Source organism: Desmodus rotundus, chromosome 1, assembly GCF_022682495.2.
Source record: "Desmodus rotundus isolate HL8 chromosome 1, HLdesRot8A.1, whole genome shotgun sequence".
NCBI classification, from domain to species: Eukaryota; Metazoa; Chordata; class Mammalia; order Chiroptera; family Phyllostomidae; genus Desmodus; species Desmodus rotundus.
The window spans coordinates 18,692,599-18,708,368 of record NC_071387.1 but is presented as its reverse complement, the minus strand read 5'-3'; the positions used below and the strand labels follow the sequence as shown (position 1 = coordinate 18,708,368).

General features: G+C 42.4%; 1 protein-coding gene across 4 annotated transcripts in view; it reads right to left on the bottom strand.

Annotated features, from left to right (window-relative positions):
- SUSD1 (sushi domain containing 1) overlaps positions 1–15,770 on the bottom strand; it is a 143,595-nt gene that overhangs the window by 33,361 nt on the left and 94,464 nt on the right. For 3 of the 4 annotated variants that reach the window (XR_008426530.1, XM_053921788.2, XM_053921794.2), the window contains 2 exons: positions 8,972–9,065; positions 3,671–8,625 (listed from right to left, as the gene is read on the bottom strand). The exons of the other annotated variant lie outside the window; for it this stretch is intronic. Coding sequence is in view for 2 of the 3 variants with exons in the window: in XM_053921788.2 (XP_053777763.1) it covers position 8,625; positions 8,972–9,065 (95 nt within the window). In the remaining variant the exon portion in view is untranslated. Of the gene's footprint in view, positions 1–3,670; positions 8,626–8,971; positions 9,066–15,770 lie in introns of those variants that run through there. 4 annotated transcript variants of the gene reach the window in all.

Genomic DNA, 15,770 nt, shown 5'->3' with positions numbered 1-15,770 from the left:
AAGTTTTCAATTTCTTGCTCTTCCTCTTCTTCTGGCACCCCTATGCTTAAAGCTGTCCCAGAGGTTCCTAAGCCTCTCCTTATTTTTTGAATTCTTATTTCTTCATTCTCTTCTGGTTGAATGTTTATTTCTTCCTTTTGTTCCAAATTGTTGATTTGAGTCCTGGTTTCCTTCCTTTCACTGTTGTTCCCTGTATATTTTCCTTTATTTCACTTTGTATAGCCTTCACTTCTTCCTTTATTTTGTAGCTGTGCTCAATCATTTCTGTGAGCATCCAATTACCAATGTTTTGAACTCTGCTTCTTACAGGTTGGCCATCTCCTCATCGCTTAGTTCTTTTTCTGGAGTTTTGAGCTGTTCTTTCATTTGGGCCATATTTCTTTACCTCACTGCACCTGTTACATTGTAAGGGGCAGAGCCTTAGGTATTCTCCAGGGCTGGGCGACCCACGTCTCTGCCGTTATGGTGCTCTCCGTGGGGGAGGGGTCAGAGAGTGAACAGTGCCACTTGCCTGGCTCTTGCCCCACTTTCAGTCACTTCCCCCCATACCCACAAGTAAGTTGGACCTTTCTGGTGCTGATTCCCAGGTGGGTGGGTTTGTGAACATGCTAGGACCCCATGGGTCCCTCCAATGGACTCTCCTGTGAGACTGGGATTTTCTCCTGCCTCCACAACCCCCACAGGTTTTTACATCCAGAGATTTTGAGGCTTTATTTTCCCTGTGGAGCCCTGGGTTGTGTTGTCTCACTCCCTAGGTGTTCCTTCTGACTTATGTGAATACGAATATGGGACCATCCAGTCCGCCAGATGCCACCTTGTGGCACGTCCTGTCCACCCCAACTGCCTGTCTCCGTCCCTCCCACTGGTCTGCACAAATGTTTCTACTTTAACTCCTTGGTTGTCAGACTTCCATACAGTTTGATTTTTTAAGTAAGAAACTTTAAAACTACTTTGATAAACTTTTGGGTAAATGTGGATGCTTAGGGCATAGAGGAGAAAAGTAATAAAAATGACATAGCTAAATAGTTCCACATTTCAGGAATTTAGTGTATTTGATAAAGAATGAAGATAGGAAGGGATAGAAGGGAACTTGGAAGAATAGGAATAACTGATATGCACAATTAACTGTTTGCATTATTTAAATACTTTCTGTAGCCAGCAGAATAATGGCCATCAAAGATGTCCACATACTAATCCCAGCACCTGAAAATATGTTATCTTCCATGGCAAAAGGAACTTAGTAGGTGTGATGAAGTTAAGAATTTTGAGATCGAGAGATTACCCTGGATTTCCAGGTAAGCCCAATGTAATCACAAGGCTTACAGGTGAAAGGAGCAGGGTCAAGAGGGTCAGAGTCAGAGAAAGACTTGAATATGCCACACTGTTGGTTTTGAAGACAGAGGAAAGGCCGCCACGAAGGAACGTAGACAGCCTCTAGAAGGGAAAGGCGAAGGAATGGATTCTCCCTAGAGCTTTCAAAAGGAACACACCTCTGCCAAAACCTTGACTTGAGTTCAGTGAGACTCATGATAGACTTCTGACTTCCAGAACTCTGAGATTATAAATGTGAAAAATAATAATAAGTGTGTGTGGATAGAAGCCACCAAGTTTGTGGCAATTTGTTACAGTATCAATAGGAAACCAATGCACTCTCCATTCACATTATCTAAATGACCAATGTCCTTAATAAGACCATGAGTGGAAATCATGAAAAGGAGTTGAGTCCCATAAGTAGGTCAATGCAGGTGGAACAGGGACCTCTTCAGGAGGGTGAGATGAGCCATCAACCGAACTAGAAGTTGATCATGGGAATGTAACACAGCCACCTCTACCCCCATGGCATTTTCAGAAATCCTATAGGCCAGCACTGGCTGCTTCATCAGTTTTGGAATGGAGAATTAAACCAATCTTGTCCAAATCCTAAGTGTCTTGGGTTTAGATTGAGAAGGAAGCCAAGCAGTTACCTATCAGATTTTGATTCCACACACGTGTAATGAGGCATTAAAGGGAACACTTTCTTTTTCTTATGAAATTTTATTTTTATGTTTTGAAAAATACACTTACATTTTAAAATTCAAAACAAAATAAGAAACACTCAAAAGACACACTTTCACCTTGTTTACCTCCACCCCTTTCTCCCTTAATCAATTTGTAGCCATTTTCATTAATTCATTGTTCGTATTCCAGTGTTTCTTTATGTAAAGCTGCATAAATATTTTCATTTCCCCTCTTTCTTACACAAAAGGTAGCATACCATACGCACTATCCTCCACCTTGCTTTCCTCATTAAAACAGTACATCTTAGACAATACTTTGTATCAATGCATAGAGTTCTCCCTCATTTTTTACAGCTGCATGGTATTCCATTGTGTGCATGGGAGTATCATAGATTAACTCATTTCCTCCTGAGAGGCATCTGAGTTGTGGTGGGACTTTTGCTATTTTAAAATATTATAAAGTATTATAAAATAATGCTGGACATGAGTCATTTTGGACGTGTGCAGGGGAACCCTTAGACTAGGTCCCAGAAGGGAGACTGTTGGTTTGAAGGACAAAGGCGCATAGACAAAGACAGTGTAAATATTGCCAGATTCCCCTCCACAGTGGTTGGGTCACTCTGTGCTCTTACTAACAATGTCTGAGTGCCTGTGTCCCCCACAGCAAAAAAGTGTGTGTTATTAAACTTCTAGATTCTCCCAAAATCGACAGCTGAAAAATGATATCTCCCTAACTTGTATTTTCCTTAGAAGTGAGTTGAGCATTCTTTCTTGTGTTTAGGAGCCATTTGCATTTTTCTGTGAACTATATTTTCATATCCTTTGACCCCAAATTGGACTCCTTTTGCTTTGTCTTGACCAACGTTCTAAAAAACTGAGAAGAAAATAATCGGTTGCAAATACTCCCATATTCTAAAATGACAGACCCTTAACCCAATACCCAGGATGTGGTTTATATTGAAAAGGCCAAAAGAAGAATTTCTTTAGTGAAAGCTACTGGCGTGTTCAGCACTTTCTCTCCCCCACCACAGTGGTAGGGGTAAGGGGTCTTCCTCAGTGCAATCCTGGGAAAAGGAGCTCCAAGGAGACTTCCCCTTAGGGAATTTGACTTGTGTCCCCTAAAGCTTCAGCAGACACAGTGGCCTGGTATCTGATTCCAAGGTTAAGAAACCCATGTGTCAAGAAGCTGAGGTTGTCGGGCCATCAAAAAGTGGGAACCACGTTGTGGCAAGCCACACTTCCACCAAGGGAAGGACAAAGGGTCTAATGAGTAAAAAACCTGGTCTGTGACTGGAGCTATCCATGGGGCAATTGTGCACTTGGTATGGCAAGGGTCTGGGAGTTCCCATGCCCTAGAAAATCTCACCACGAGAGGAGCCATCCTGGCGAGCAAACACCAATAAAGAGAGCAATAGAGGCTGTGGGAGGCGTTTTCAGGAGCAGAAGCTGAAGTAGTGACTGAGGATAACAAAATATAACAAAATATAAAATAGGATAACAAAATGTAAAATATAAGGCATGCACAACAAAAAGTAAGTTACCTTGCAAGTTGAAGACTAGAATACTCTGGACACATACACAGACAAGAAATTAAATGGAAACACACATCATGTTTTGGGATAGGAACACTCTTTATTTAACACACCCCCAAGAAATGTATTGAGATTTTTGAGGGAAAGGTAACCAAATAATTCTTTAGTTTATGTGTAATAAATATGTACACATTAATAAATAATGATGAAAGCTGAGAACACTCTGAGAATTAACAGAAAAAAGGGGTAACTTACTATTACTTGGTATTAAAAAAGCTCTATTTCACAGTCACAGTGGGTGTTACTGGCACAGAAATAGATCAGTAGAACAAAAGGAAAGCTCAGAAACAGACTTTAGTATCTAATTTAGTATATGATTCAAACCACTAAGGGAAAAACAGTCAATGAATATTCATGGGACAATGGGCTAAGCCACTTAGCAATAATAATAAAGATTCCCGCAACCTCATTCCTTATACTAAAATAAACTTCAGATGGATTAAAGATTTACATTTTTGTAAACTTCTGCATTCTTACTTTGAGATTGGAAGTTCTGAGCGTGGCACCAGAGACAAAAACCATAAGGAGAAGACTGACATGTTTGACTATACAAATGTAAAGTGTTTATGTGGCAATCTACGATACAAACAAGGTGGAGGGAAATGATACACTGGAAAATCTGTTTACAAAATATGGGAGAGCTAAGAGTGAAAATTACTGTGCTACAAAGGGCTTTTTCAAATCAGTAAAAGACAAACACGCCAAGTCCTGAGAAAAAAGGCTATTCACCAAGACAGAATTAGAAATGACCGATCAACATGCAAAATAATTAGAGAAGTGCAAATAAAACACTGACACATCAGTTTTCACCTACCAGACTAATGAAGAGTAAAGACATCAGTAATGTCCAATTGTACTGGGGCCTTCTGCAGGTGAGAGTATAAACTTGTACAAACTTCCTATGAGATTCCTCTGACAAAACATAGTAAATACAAAATGTAAATAGCGGTTTTCATTACGACAGCTTCACTTCCAGGAGTTTAGCCTCAGTAATAACTGCATGCAATTATGCAGAAGTGCATAAGGACAGAAAACGTCTGGAAACACTAAATGCACAACAGAGTGGTGGGTAAATGAATTATGGTACAAACTTTTCATGCAATCGTTATACCATGAAAAATGTGTCCAGGGTATGTTGATGAATCAGAGAGACATATTACAAAACCATCTGCATAGTTTGACCCCATTTTGGAAAAAAAGGAAAGAAGGAAGGGCGGGGGAGGTGTGCCAAAGAAGTATGGGTACAGTCGCGCGCACACACGTCACCAACATGATTCATTCCTTCTTTCTTTTTGAAACAGTGAGCACACACTCCTTTTTATTTGATATGCTGCATTGTATCACCAGCCCACGAACTTGGGAACAGGAAAAGCCACACCTTTGTCCCTCTCCCACTTCCACTTTTTTTCTTAGATAAATACAGGGTCCAGCACAAATAATGCCCTTTTTTTATTACAAAACCTTTTATTACAAAGTCGTAAGCATGTAATTCTGTAACATAACAATATCACACTTAAGCATATCATATGACATTTTAGGTGAAATGTTCAAATAAAACCTATAAATTATTACACCCACATTCAACCAGGCATTACTTCTGCTGGACCCTACAGGATGAAAAAATAGGAGAAGGTTTAGAAAATCAGAATGTGAGCTTCGCAATAAAAAAGCAGCGCTTCAAATTCTTATATTTTTATTTATTTTCTTTAAAATTAACTTTCTTCAAAGTTAATATGGAATTTAGAGATAATTTCTTCGGCTCTGGTCTTCTCTTAAGTACCCAGCTGCAAGTTTGGGTCTTGAGTCAGAGGTGGACTATTACCTACTTCCCATCATTAACCTCTATCTACTGCTTGGTTGTTTGTGATGGGGGGAAGTACTTTATAGTGAAAAGACAGGTGTAAAATGGCCTGTGCTATAATATAGTAAAGGCAATAGTTAATATAGATAGATGATACATAGATAGATAGATAGATAGATAGATAGATAGAAAGATAGATAGATAGATAGATAGACAGACAGATAGACAGATAGGAAGGGTATGTAAAGGCCTGACACTCCCAAGAACCAAAAGGGCTGTCTAAACATCAGCTCAAGGTCTATCAAATCCCAGGAATGGGAACTAGACTTGCAGTCAGAAGTCTTGGCCCCATGATTCAAGTCACGCATCTGTCTGAACCCATTTCTCCATTCTAAAATGGGGAAACAGTCACCCCTGTCATTCCCACCACACCACCCAGAACTACCGTGAGAATGAAATGAAAGAACACGTACAAACAAACACGATGGTGGAGAGAAATAAAAACTATAGGCACACACGGCCACACCCACAATCAGCCAGGGAACAATCTGCTCCATATCTGGGCAACCCCGCAATTTTGATTCCCAGTCGAGAAGGGAGCTAAGACTGGATCTTAGTCTTCACATCTACACACTGTCCCCAGCAAAGCTGGTAGGGAAGACCCTTCCTGCCTCCGTCCCCACCTCAGGACCCAGCTTTAGTTAGTGGCACTCACTCCCCACCTCAGGGTGCAACCTGACCTGCCCTTTGACAGAAGGATACACATTCTCCCAGGAAGACCCGCTGTTAGTCCCCTGAGATGCCCTCTCCGCTTAACCAGGAATCCACTTGGAAAAAAAACAAAACAGTATGGTGGTAAAGCTACCAGGTGAATTTAGGAAAAGTAAAGCCGCTTTCATATTTATGAGAAAACTATTAGGATGGAACTGCAGAAAAATAGCACATCCTTTCTGCAAATGCCCAGCCCCTGCTTCTATTAAGGATTAACACTGAGTGACTCTGTGTTATAATTTGTTTTTCAATTTTTAAATTATTTTATTGTTGTTTAGTTACAGTTGTCTGCATCTATGTTATAATTTGAAACATTCAGAGCAAGTGACAAAGACCATGTTTTTGCTATTTTTGTACTTTTGCATGAACTGTTTTTGTATTTCTACACTGCATCCAAAAGTACATTTTACTTAATAGTCAGTTATTTTAACTAGAAATTTTTGATGCTAAGCAAACGGGATTTCTTTTTTTTTTCAATGGCAATTATGCTAAGTTTCCATGTGGACAACTGTAGCTTATTTGGCAGTTAATCCCAGAGCTGCAAATAAGGGAGGTAAGGCTATGGAAACATATGGTGTTTATAAACTGGCTAAAAAAAAAAAAAGGAGGAGGAGGAGAAGGAGGAATGGCAGGAGGAGGAGAGGGGAAGGCTTAGATTCTCTTGGGATAGAGGCTTTGAGGAAAATCCTTACTCATCAGAGATCCTACCCTATACTATTACAATAATGCCTAATGAGTCCAAATTTAATTTGAGCTGTGAAAATAGTATGAGTTTGAATTGTCGCACATAAAAGTGAAAGGTAGAATGCTATGTTTATTAGTCTGTTGAGAGCTCTACTCTATAATTCACTTGAGATGACAGCAAGAATGGTTCTAAATGTTGATTCTAAGTTGGAGTCTGAGGTAGTACTTCAGAGGACAAAGGACAATTACTCCTAATACTGCCTAATACTGGCAGGGGCCAGGGACTGACAGCTGGCACTGAACCCCCAAGTGGCAGGGTATTACTTCCATCTCTCTGACTCTTCCCAACTGACTGGATATGCTGTGGGCTGAAACCCCCAGTGTGGAGCAGCTTCATGAACAGTTCCCGCTTGTTCCTGTTATCTCCTCTGCTTACAAGTCCAGGATCCCCAAATCTGCTCCTCACCAATGCCCAGCCCACCCTGTTGGAAAGGCTGTCCCTCTTCCTCAGGACCATGACATTGCCCAATCCCAGGATCACATTCTTATATGTGCGCCCAGAGGTTGTACAGTACAACTGTGCTCCTGTTGCCTCCCCCGTGCCTCTTCTTCTCCAGGCCTAGGAAGGGAGGGAGGAGGAGAAACTGTACTTAGAGAAATCACAAGCCTCTGCCTTTCCTCTTCATTTGCTACTGAGCCTGGGAATTACACTGTCAGGTAGGAAGGAAAGTTAAAGAATACTCATTCGGGCTTTAAAAGTCAAAGCCACTACGCTGCATATGCAAATTCAGCACAGTGATAGGGTGGGGGGGGCCTGGCCGGCTTACACCTAATGGGCCAGGGCTCCTGAGAGGGCACAGTCATAGTTACCGAGGTTGTAGATGAAAGGAAGGATCGTGTCACCTACATTGTTCCCCCTTCCCTGTAAACACTTGGGTTCTACCATGGGCTTGATATGGTTTCAGCCCGGTGTTACCACACAGCCACTGAATCTAACAGGAGGCATAGAGCATTTTTATGAGATCCTCTTTAATAAAAAAAAATTAACCAAAGCTGTTATAAATATTCATATACCAGAGAAGAACTGTCTAAATTCACAGACAATTTTTACTGGGATGAACACTTATGGCTTTTGAATACTTAAGACTAATGAAACTGTACCAAACAGACATGGCAGGGAACTTATTGGAGTGGCCAGGCTGGTATATTTCCTAACTAGCTATCAATTAATTTTAGAAAAAGGGCTGCTTCTAAAGTGTTTGACAAGTTTGCCTATGTCAATGATCTCTTTTTCAATGACCTCCTTCATAAAGTCAAATTTGAACCCAAACTTAAGTCTATCTCGTTGCTTATTGTAAGAGAATAGATTCTGAATTAATTAACAGAGATGCTGCAAAAGAAGACTCAGAGACCCTCTTGCATTCAATGTCCAGAGGAGCTGTCTTTCAGGCATCACTCAGAAGAAGATGCAGGCCCAGCCCACATGATCAGTGGCCCATGGTCAATATTCCATTGTATATCAAGGGTCTCAAGTTCATAGGCACAGAACTGGTCATGTAGCAGGGAAGACGTCAAGTATTCCTGAGTTTCCTCCTTTTGGGGGGTTCCACAGAGACAGCCCCATCTTGAATCCAGGAATGGGGCCACGCTGGGAACGAGGAAAGTCTGCAGGCCCCACCACACACCTGGGTAGAAGGTGCTGTATGTAGGCACCTGAGAAGCTGTCATAACATCTGCCCCAAGGGCAGTGCATCTGCCACACGTAGCACCCATTTGCAATCTAGACATGGAGGAGGAAAAGAGAGTCCATTGACACACTTTGGTTTTCCCACAGTGCATCCCTCAGAGTAACTTATGCCCATTCATGAGAAGCTGCATGAGAGATCAGCCATGACTCTGTGAGTGGCCAGGGCAGCCATCACCAACCTTGCTCTTCGCCCGAGACAGGAGGGCATCCCCCCAACCCTAAGGTGCAGTGACTCATGCCTTCAGCCTGCTGAGTGTCTGCTGAGCCCAGAACGCCCTCCACCCGCATCACTTTGATACTCCTCGATGCCAGCTGTTCTTCCTGACTCCAACCCCATCCCCCGCCGCTCTACTCATTTCTCAAAAACAGTCTCACATACCACACCGCTAAGAAGGAGAGGAATGCGAGGACAATCACAACAGCCATGGAGCCCAGCCCAACGCCTACCATCTGCTGCAGTGTGAGTGACGAATCTGTGGGACAAGACCACACACTGAGAGGTGCACAGCCACCTGTGCTCACTCTATTTTAACCCTGAGCTTGGCCCCATTCAACAAACCATCCCCAAAGTGCCCAGAGTGCCTCTTGTCCCCTGGGTTTGCCCTGAGGATGTAGGGCCTCAGTACAACTCAGTTCCAGGGTATTTCTAAAAAGGAAGCATAAAAGCAGGGCACATGCAAGTTGCAAGGTGTGAAAAAACCTGATCTCATTGAGCATACAAATGCAGCATCCTGCATTGCTTTTGTTTGGTCCTCTCTCAAGTCAATTACACTTGATTGCCTTTTATGGGCAGTTTTCCTTTGCACTGAGGGAGAAGTCATTCTGACATCACTTGAATTTTTTCCTTGAAAAATGACAGTTAGCTCCAGTAGGTGAATATAGCAAACAAATCCTCTCTGTTGGATGGAGTTATCTGTCATTTTCCCTACACATCAGCAAGAGTGGTACCTCCCAGCTCTGCTCAGCAGGTTACCATGAGGATAAAATACAAAAATTGATGTAAAAGTCCTTTGAAAGACATAAATATTTCTATTTGGAATGCATCACATGCCAGCTGCAGGAGATCCCTGGTTATAAACGTGACAACACCCATGTTTGAGTTGCACATTTGGGCCCATTGACTGAATCAGAGTATCATGTTCTAAACGAATGGCCTTGTTTTAATTTGCAAACACTTACTTAGCACATACTACATGCCAGGCACTGTTCTAATTACCTTTCATAAGCACCCAGTGGGTACTCTAATAATAGGAACCGGTATTATAATAATAGTACACCACGCACCATTATTATTATCCTCATGTTACAGTTAAGGAACTGAGGTATAGAATGGTTAAGCAACTTGCCCAAGGTCACCCAGCTAGTAAACGACAGAGCCAGAATTCAAACCCAAGCTGTCTGGCTCCAGAGTCTTTGCTTTTGACCACAGCACCATGCTTTCCCCCTGCATATCTGAATCCAGCTCTGTCTGCAGCAGAGTGGGCCCCTCACCCCTATAAGTCAGGAGTGCAGGCCCTGACCTTTGTTCCACAGGCCCATGGGGATGGGGCCTGAGGCTGCAGTAGTTCGAGTTCCTCTTTGGAAGAATAAAAGTCTGTGTGTAATGGTGCTACCAGACATTGAAGAGATATTAAGGGCTGACTCTATATGTATAGAATTAAAAATAAAAATGCCACCAAGCCATGAAATAAATGTAAGAAAGTGAAACCAAATCCAAATTTGACAGATGATTTGCTGGGTTGTCACTGTTGGGATATCAAATTATTTCATTATTTTGTACCCCCTTTTACTAATGCCCCAGGGATGCATTTAGTCTGCCCCTTGGATAATCCAGCACTGCCTTGGAACAGCTGAAAACAGCAAGCAAAGATCCGTTACAGGAAAGGCAAGGGGCTTGAGAGGAAAAACAGTAGCCCCTGGACTTGAGATCCTCAACTCAGATGACTTGTTTCCCAACAGTGAATGAGGAACACTTGAGAATATTTCAAGGTACTTAACGTTTTTGTCGTCTAATCTGCACTGTTCAATACGGTAGTCACTGACCACAACGTGGATACTTAAATCTAAATTAATTAAAATGAAAATTCAGTCTCTTTGTCATACTATTTTAAACACTCAATTTCTAGTACACATTTCAAATGCCCAGTAGCCAGGCTAGTGGCTATGAAATTGTAGCGCACAGCCTTAAAATCATTCCATGGCTGCAGAAAGTTCTCTGCATCGGCACCACCCGGATCTCAACAAGCAGGTTAAGAGCAGTTTGGTTCTCCTGGAGACACAACACAGCCACCATCCCCAGCAAAAGCAGCCATGGAATAGACCTCTTGCTAAAGAACCCTGCAAGATTCCTTATCTCAGAAAACGTTGTCAAGAGCGGTGTAGAAAAACGTGGCTTGTATTGTTTGGCTACATTTAGTATTCAGAAGAAAAAGACCTTGACATTTTAAGAAACTATATTATAAAATGAAAGGAGGAGCTGTGTGGTTCAATTAGAAATTGGAGAAAAATAAATGGGGAAGTGACTTGAATCATAGCTATTAAAACAGTAGAGTATCAGCATAGGAATGAATACATTGGAAAAAAATAGAAAGCTGTTATTGAATTCACTTTCCATTGCTGCTTCACAAAGTACCATAAACTTAGCAACTAGCACCCACTTATTAGCTCACAATTCTGTGGGTCAGAAGTTCAGGCACATTGTGATGGGGCCTCAGCTCAGGGGCTTACAAGGCTGCAATCAAGATGTCGGATGGGCTGCATTTCTCTGTGGGGGCTTTGGGGGAGAATTTGTTTCCCAGCTCCTTCAGGTTATGGGTTAAAATCAGTTCCTTGCCATTGTAGGAGTGAGATCCCCCAAGAAAAGACAAGTGGACTAGTTGCTCTAAAGTATGGCAGAATGTCTGACGAGAAGAAGAGACAGAAATCCTGTCCGTGGAGCAAATTTAAAAGCTTCAGGACAAAGAGGTGAGAGTTCCGGCCAAGATGGAGTGATAGGTAGAAATGCTTTGCTTCCTCACACAACCAAAAAAGGATAACAAGCAATTTAAAATCAAAAAACAAACAGAACAGCCAGAAAATCAAACTGAATGTAAGTCCAACAACCAAGGAGTTAAAGAGCCATTCATCCAGGCTGGTAGAAGGGGCAGAGACTGGCAGCCGCTGGGAGGAGAGGACAGGCAGCAAGGAGGCAGACCACGTGGGCGAGGCAGGGGCTGGTGGACCCAGGTCATCCAACATTTGCCCGGTTATAAGCCTGGAAGAACAACTAGGGAGCGAGACAGACTACGAGACCCAGGGTTTCAGCACAGGAAATTAAAGACTCAAAAACCTCTGGGTGTAAGAACCTGTAGAAGTTGCACTGGCGGGAGAAACTCCCAGTCTCACAGAAGAGTCCATTAGAGAGACGCACAGGGTCCTAGAACATAAACAAACCCACTTACCTGGGAATCAGCACTTGAAAGAGCACAGTCTCTTTGTGGTGAACGAGGGAAGTGACAGAATGCGGGGCGAGAGCAGAGCAAGCAGCTCTGTTCCCTCTCGAACCCCTCCCCAACAGACAGCGCCACAACGTAGTGACGTGGGTCACCGGGCCCTGGCGAATACCTAAGGCTCCTCCCCTTATAACACAACAGGTGTGCTCAAAGAAAAATGACCCAAACGAAAGAACAGATCAAAACTCCAGAAAAAACTAAGCAATGAAGAAATGGACAACCTATGGGGTCCAGAGTTCAAAACACTGGTAATCAGATGCTCAAAGAAATTATTGAATTGGGCCACAAAATAAAGGAAGAAATTAAGGCTATACAAAGTGAAATAAAGGAGAAGATACAGGGAACAACAGTGAAAGGAAGGAAACCAAGACTCAAATCGACAATTTGGAACAAAAGGAAGAAATAAACATTCAACCAGAAGAGAATGAAGAAATAAGAATTCAAAAAATAAGGAGAGGCTTAGGAACCTCTGGGACAGCTTTAAGCATAGGGGTGCCAGAAGAAGAGGAAGAGCAAGAAATTGAAAACTTATTTTAAAAAATAGTGAAGGAGAACTTCCCCAGTCTGGTGAAGGAAATAGACATGGAAGTCCAGGAAGCTCAGAGAGTCCCAAGGGAGTTGGACCCAAGGAGGGTCACACCAAGACACATCATAATTAAATACCCAAGAGTAAAGATGAGAGAATCTTAAAAGCAGCAAGAGAAAAGGAGACAGTTACCTACAAAGGAGTTCCCATAAGGCTATCAGCTGATTTCTCAAAAGAAACCTTACAGGCAGGAAGGGGCTGAAAAAAAGTATTCAAAGTCATAAAAAGCAAGGACCTACGCCCAAGATGACTCTATCCAGCAAAGCTACCATTTAGAATGGAAGGGCAGATCAAGTGCTTCCCAGATAAGGTCAAGTTAAAGGAGTTCATCATCACCAAGCCCTTATTATATGAAATGTTAAAGGGACTTATCTAAGAAAAAGAAGATGAAAAACTATGAACGGTAAAATGACAACACATTCACAACTATCAACAACCGAACCTAAAAAAACAAACTAAGCAAACAACTAGAACAGGAACAGAATCACAGAAATGGAGATGACATGGAGGGTTATCAGTGGGGGTGGGGGAGGAGAGAATGGGTGGAAAAGGTACAGGGAATAAGAAGTATAATTGGTAGGCAGAAAATAGACAGTGGGAGGTTAAGAATATTATAGGAAATGGAGAAGCCAAGGAACTTATATGTATGACCCATGGACCTGAACTGAGGGGGGTGGGGGATGCTGGAAGGTGGGGTGGGGGTGCAGGGAGGAGGGAGATAAAGGGGAGAAAAAAATTGGGACAACTGTAATAGCATAAACAATAAAATATACTTAAAAAAATATTATCCACAAAGGAAAAAGAAAAGCTTCAGGAAGAAGATGGCACTTAATCTTGAAAAACAGGTGAGATTTCAATAGGGCATAGGGCAGTGCAGGTGGGAGCAAGCATGTAATCACATGAGCAAAGGCATTAATTAAGGAGAAAAGGCAGGGGCCGGCCATATCCAGCAAAGAGCTGGTATACAAGTTTGCATGGGGAAGAATGAGAGATGCGATTAGAAAGGTACATTGGCCTCATACTGAGGCCTTGGAAACAGGATTAAAAAGGAATGCAGAACTATGGAAAACCGTCACAGGAAACACTAAAATCAGGGCGGTTGTCTAGAAATCTGAGTGGTAGCATGCAGGCTATCGAATGAAGAGGGAACCCCTGAATACTTGTGATGGAAAATGAGGTAGGAGCCTTTACCAGTCATCCACGGTGCAAACCGCAAGGCCCATGCGCAGGGAGGGGACATGGACATGAAATCAGAGAGGCATGCCCAAGGTGCAAACTGGGGGCTGAAAGAGAAGAAGTCACTGACTCAGAGGTTTCTGCCTACAACTGAAAAACGTCCCCTGATTATAGCTTATTATCATTTCACACATATCAAATGACCTCACTTTGTGATTCAAGAAATCACAGACTCACAGCACTTTGGGGCTGGAAGGGATCTCAGGGATCTTGGAAAAAGGCACTGAGAATCAGCCAAGTTAAATATAATTTCAAAGACATTCGGCTGATTAGTAGCAGATCTTGGGCAAGAGAGCCCAGGCCTTTGCATTTCCCATCAAACCAACTGCTGTTTCCCTGGTAATCATCACAAAGCTCCTTTAGGGTCAATTTGCAAAAGGTAAGCACCATAATTCATGAGAGGGCAAGGTCAAGAGTGGGGCTGTTGCTTAGCATGAGTGGAATGGAACAATTTCTCTTATTCACAGAAGAAACTACCAGAGGTTAGTGCACAGCCCGGGTTAATTATGTACATAGGAAAATATATGCTAGAATTCCCTTCAGAATTCTGACATAACCATGGGTGTTCTGTTACCTCCACAGGTCTCCAGTAGTTTGAATCCAAAGGCTCAAACTTGCTCTCAATGTTGGTTCTTAATTTGAGAGTAGGGAAAAAGGCACTTAGATATTTCCAAAGCAAAATCCTTCCTGTTTAACTTAATCTCAGTAGAATGCAGCCAGCTCTTTGGCCACTTCTATCCTGTTTGAGTGTCTGCCAATCAAACCAAACTGTTGCAGAAAGCAGTGGAATCTGGAAGTGATTGTTTCTGTGTCTGCCAGGATACTTGCACATCCCCATTCTTCTGAAAAAGCATTTCTTTTCTTTGTGGTAACTCCATTCTCACCCTTTGAGCTTTAGGAAACAGACCGGCAGAAAAATTTCCCAGTGTTGGAATGTATGGTTGTTTCTTGTGGCCTCATGAAACCCAAGGCCTATCTTCGCACAGAAAGGTAACAGCACATGTCTTTGTTAGGAGAGGTGCTCACTTATTATGCTAAGTGAAATGTCAGACAAAGAAAGACAAATACTATGTGATCTCACGATATGTGGAATCTAACAAAGGTGAACTCATCAAAATAGAGAATAGAATGGTGGTTGCTGGGGGCTAAGGGGGCAGGGAAATGGAGAGATGCTGATGTAAGGGAACAAACTTCCTATTATAAGATGAATAAGTTCTGAGGACCTAGTGACTATCGTTAACAATCCTGTATTATAAACTGGAAAGTGGCTAGGAGAATAGATCTTAAATGTTCTCTCTCTCATTCTCTCACTCCCTCTCTCTCTCTCTCTCTCTCACACACACACACAAATATATATAATGAGATGTTGGCGGTGTTATGTAACCTTATTGGGGTAATCATTTCACAACATACATGTATACCAAATGATCACATTGTATACCTCAAACGTATACAATGCCACGCTAATTATATGCCAGTTCTATCTCAATGGAGCTGGAGATACGAGAGAGAGGAGAGAAGCCCTGTTGGTCTGGCACTACATCACCAAAGATGGCTGGTGGTCAGGTGACACGCCTTCCCAACTGAAAAATCAAGTCCTCCACCCTTGACGAAATAGGAGTGAGTAGAGATAAAAAGAAGGGAAATAAGATTAGGGGATAAGCAGACAAAAGAAGGAAGCCTAATCCCCAGGTCCCTCCTGCTAAGTACCCTGTACTGACAAGGTAAGGAATCCCCCACTGTAACATGCCATCCACTGGAATCCTCCTGGAAGCCAGGTCATATCAGCTCTTCCTCCCTACCTCAGCCTATTGTTTTATGCTGCTCTGAGTAAGGGAAGGAATGTAAGGGGTTAAACTGAGACT